This window comes from Physeter macrocephalus, chromosome 6, assembly GCF_002837175.3.
Source record: "Physeter macrocephalus isolate SW-GA chromosome 6, ASM283717v5, whole genome shotgun sequence".
In the NCBI taxonomy this organism is placed as follows: domain Eukaryota; kingdom Metazoa; phylum Chordata; class Mammalia; order Artiodactyla; family Physeteridae; genus Physeter; species Physeter macrocephalus.
The window spans coordinates 59532687-59537351 of NC_041219.1; the positions used below are offsets into that span (position 1 = coordinate 59532687).

Sequence of the window (4665 nt, forward strand, 5' to 3'; positions counted from 1 at the left end):
CATTCAGCCAGTCTATGTCTTTTGGTTGGAGCTTTTAGTCCATTTACATTTGAGGTAATTATTGATATGTTTTTTCCTATTACCATTTTCTTAATTGTTTTGGGTTTTTTTTTTTAACATCTATATAATGATCAAGGGATCGATCCATGAAGAAGATATAACAATTGTAAATATTTATGCACCCAACATAGGAGCACCTCAATACATAAGGCAAATACTAACAGCCATAAAAGGGGAAATCGACAGTAACACAATCATAGTAGGGGACTTTAACACCCCACTTTCACCAATGGACAGATCATCCAAAATGAAAATAAATAAGGAAACACAAGCTTTAAATGATACATTAAACAAGATGGATTTAATTGGTATTTATAGGACATTCCATCAAAAACAACAGAATACACTTTCTTCTCAAATGCCCATGGAACATCCTCCAGGACAGATGATATCTTGGGTCACAAATTAAGCCTCAATAAATTTAAGAAAATTGAAATCATATCAAGTATCTTTTCTGATCATGATACTATGAGACTAGATATCAATTACAGGAAAAAAATCTGTGAACAATACAAACACATGGAGGCTATACAATACACTACTAAATAACCAAGACATCACTGAAGAAATCAAAGAGGAAATCAAAAAATACCTAGAAACAAATGACAATGAAAACACGATGACCCAGGGCTTCCCTGCTGGCACACTGGTTAAGAATCTGCCTGCCAATGAGGGGACACAGGTTCGAGCCCTGGTCCAGGAAGATCCCACATGCTGTGGACCAACTAAGTCCGTGCACCACAACTACTGAGCCTGCGGTCTAGAGCCCACGAACCACAACTATGGAAGCCCACTCACCTAGAGCCCGTGCTCTGCAATAAGAGAAGCCATCCAATGAGAAGCCTGCGCACCACAAGGAAGAGTAGTCCCCTTTCGCAGCAACTAGAGAAAAGCCCGCATGCAGCAACAAAGACCCAATGCAGCCAAAAATAAAAATAAATAAATTTTTTTTTAAAAACCACGACGACCCAAAACCTATGGGATGCAACATTAGCAGTTCTAAGAGGGAAGTTTATAGCAATACAATCCTACCTCAAGAAACAAGAAACATTGCAAATAAACAACCTAACCTTACACCTAAAGCAACTAGAGAAAGAAGAACAAACAAAACCCAAACTTAGTGGAAGGAAAGAAATCATAAAGATCAGAGAAGAAATAAATAAAATAGAAACTTAAAAAAAATAGAAAAGATCAGTGAAACTAAAAGCTGGTTCTTTGAAAAGATAAACAAAATTGATAAACCTTTAGCCAGACTCATCAAGAATAAAAAGGGAGAGGGCTCAAATCAATAAAATCAGAAGTGAAAAAAGAAGTTACAGCTGACACCACAGAAATACAAAGGGTCATAAGAGACTACTACCAGCAACTATAGGCCAATAAAATGGATAATCTAGAAATGGACAAATTCTTAGAAAGGTATAATCTCCCAAGACTGAACCAGGAAGAAATAGAAAGTATGAACAGATCAATTACCAGTACTGAAAATGAATCAGTAATTTAAAAACTCCCAATAACTTTTGAGAATGCTCTTAATCAGCTCCTTGTGTTCTGCTGTCATGGAATTTGTCCTTACCCATATACATCCCCATGAAGCAAAGTATCACAATCACTCTAAGTGCCATCCCCTCTTTCTTGGTGCTATCCAGGTTTTATTTTCTTCTGATACCTTCCTTAAGGAATTCTTTTTTTTTTTTTTTTTTTTTTTTTTTTTTTGACGGTAGGCGGCCCTCTCCCTGCGGGGGCCTCTCCCGTTGCGGGGCACAGGCTCCGCGGTCATGGCGCACGGGCCTAGCCGCTCCGCGGCATGTGGGATCTTCCCGGACCGGGTGTTGAGCAGTGACCCAGAACTCCTGAAACAGCCACTGTCCCTCTGCTTTTGGGAGAGCCAGTTGAGAGCTTCGGTAATATGTGCTTCATCAATGAAGATATAGGTTCGAGCCTGGGCAAAACTCTTCAGTACAAAGGCTGTGAGCCTGAAGGGGAGGAAGTGATGATCACATTTATGTTGTTACAATGGTTTTATAACCACATCACGGCAACAGGCCTCATAGGACACTTCTCACACTGACATGAGTCATCTAACAGGAATTCTTTACTTAGAGCTCCCATTGCCTTTACTTGATGAATCTGCTAGCTCTCGTACAGCTGACCCTTGAACGACATGGTTTGAACTGCATGGGTTCACTTACACGTGGATTTTTTTTTTTTTTTTACTAAATATGTACTACAGTGCTACATGATCCCCAGTTGGTTGAATCCGTGGATGCACAACTGGGGATACCGAGGGCCGACTGTAAAATGATATGTGAATTTGCTACTGCTGAAGGTCAGCACCTCTAACCCCCATGCGTTTCAAGGGTCAACTGTACTGATGTTACTTATTTTTAAATTTTATTTGAGTAAGGCTTTCAATCTTTTCTTTAGCGATTTTCTTCTGTAGATGGCAGAATCTTCTCATACACAGCTCTTACATGCAGTAACTTCTGACATTGCTTTGCCTTAGGGATTTTAAAACAGTGTTTCATATCACTGGCTCCATTTCATTTTTTTCCTCCTATTACTGAATTTATTAGTGATTAAGATGAATATGATCTAAAAACATAAACTGAAGTGAACATGGTTTATCTAGAAGTTATATGATATGTTTGCTGGCTATCGCATTTAAAAAATCATGGTTATGGGGGCTATTTTAGAAAAAAAAATAATAGCTATTCGAGAAGGAATACCTTGGTGTATCATGAACAGGATGAATTCTGGGGACAAATCTAACATACGTGTATTCGAATCTCAGATTTTTTGCTTGTTACCTTGCTAGTGTTGGTACATTTATCTAGTATAACCAACTATAGGCTTAATAATACATATCTGATAGGGTTCCTGGGAATATAATTTTGATAATATATGTAAAAGACCTGACACAAAAATAGGAGCTCAAAAAACTGTTTTTCCCTTACCAGGTATTACCCTCATTGGTGCCATGTTGCTCCCCAAAGGTGCTATAAGAGCCATCATAGTGCCTGTAGAGCAGCTGTCTCTGGTAACCTGGAATGGAAGGTTAATGAAGCAACATGACGGGTTGTACATTCTGTAGCCAGAGAAATAAACAAAATGCCTTGGCATCTTGTGATAGTTCCTAAATTTTGCTGCAATATGTTAGATGGTTCTGAGTCCTAAACATTTTATTGGAGGTTGGACAGTGGATAGGTACCATGAAATCAACTGTCATAGTATTCTTATTATTGTAACTATCATAGTGTGATAAATTTACATATCATCGAATTGATAAGTAACTCAAGCCTATTGGGGATTCCAACCTATTGTTAAAATTGCACTGTGAAATTTTCACTCCCTTATTCAGTAACTCACCAGTGTTGAGGTAGTGAATGGCCTTGGACTTGACCTCTGCAGTCAGTTGCTGTGTTTTATTTAGATAATCCAGAACGTAGATGTTAGGAGCAAAGAGGACCATATTCTGTTCTCCACAGCCATAGGGCATTTGGAGGAGATTTTGTGTATTTCGCATGGCAGAGCCTAATATGTCTCCTAGGAAATGGGAGAGATGGGAAGTCATAAAGCTTATAGATTATAATCCATCAGAATCATTAAGAAGAAATGAATAGTTAGCTGAGGTAAAGAAATGAGGAATTTTAGGAAGGGTGTCTTCAAGGAACAGAAATATGATTGGAAGCAATAAATAAGTCCAAAGAAGAAAGAAGGTAAAAGTATAGCTGTTATTTTGAGAAAGTATTTATGGAAAAAATATAGTAGACATTGTCCAATATAGTACAGTAGTCCCCTAGGGCTGGAGACTCACCCAAAACTGAGAAGGAGGCTCGGGCAGATTCTTCTACCACATTTGGTGGCAGCTTCAGAGATAATTTTTCAGACACCTCGGCACCTAGAGAAAGAAACAAATCAGCCACAATGAAGATGATTTCTGCTGTATATCTTCCTGAAGAGCTTCAAGACCCAGAAGCCAGAACTACGCCTTGTACCTAAACTTCTTCTGAAAAGTTGTCCCTCTTTTAATATTCCAGTTTTTAAAAATGCCTTCAACATATATGAATGGGATTCTGAGATTTCTAGAACTTTTCCTTCCCCAACCTCCTTGTATGTGGAGTTGCATTCCAAAAGAAGGCTACAAACTGACAAGTACCTGTGATGTTGTGATTCTGTTGTAATCATCCTGTGGCTAACACAAGATTGTTATCACAAGGTGATATATTTCATGTCCATCCCCAGCCTCCTTACACAACAGTTGTATGCAAAAAACCCGCTATGTATATATAAGCAAAGGAAAAATCTTCAAAAAGTTCCTGAATTCTACCATAATGCTCGGTCTTTACTTCCATCGAATTTCACCAGATATGAAGACAGTATTTTTTTTTAACATCTTTATTGGAGTGTAATTGCTTTACAATGGTGTGTTAGTTTCTGCTTTACAACAAAATGAATCAGTTATACATATACATATGTTCCCATATCTCTTCCCTCTTGCATCTCCCTCCCTCCCACCCTCCCTATCCCACCCCTCTAGGTGGTCACAAAGCACCGAGCTGATCTCCCTTTGCTATGTGGCTGCTTCCCACTAGCTATCTATTTTAC

At 38.5% G+C, this 4665-nt stretch overlaps 1 protein-coding gene across 1 annotated transcript in view; it reads right to left on the bottom strand.

Annotated features, from left to right (window-relative positions):
• A2M (alpha-2-macroglobulin) overlaps nt 1–4665 on the bottom strand; it is a 76265-nt gene that overhangs the window by 9428 nt on the left and 62172 nt on the right. Inside the window, exons 23-26 of the mRNA XM_028491492.2 lie at nt 3875–3958; nt 3427–3603; nt 3015–3102; nt 1884–2033 (exon numbers count right to left, since the gene is read on the bottom strand). Coding sequence (XP_028347293.1) covers nt 1884–2033; nt 3015–3102; nt 3427–3603; nt 3875–3958 — 499 coding nt within the window. The remainder of the gene's footprint in view (nt 1–1883; nt 2034–3014; nt 3103–3426; nt 3604–3874; nt 3959–4665) is intronic.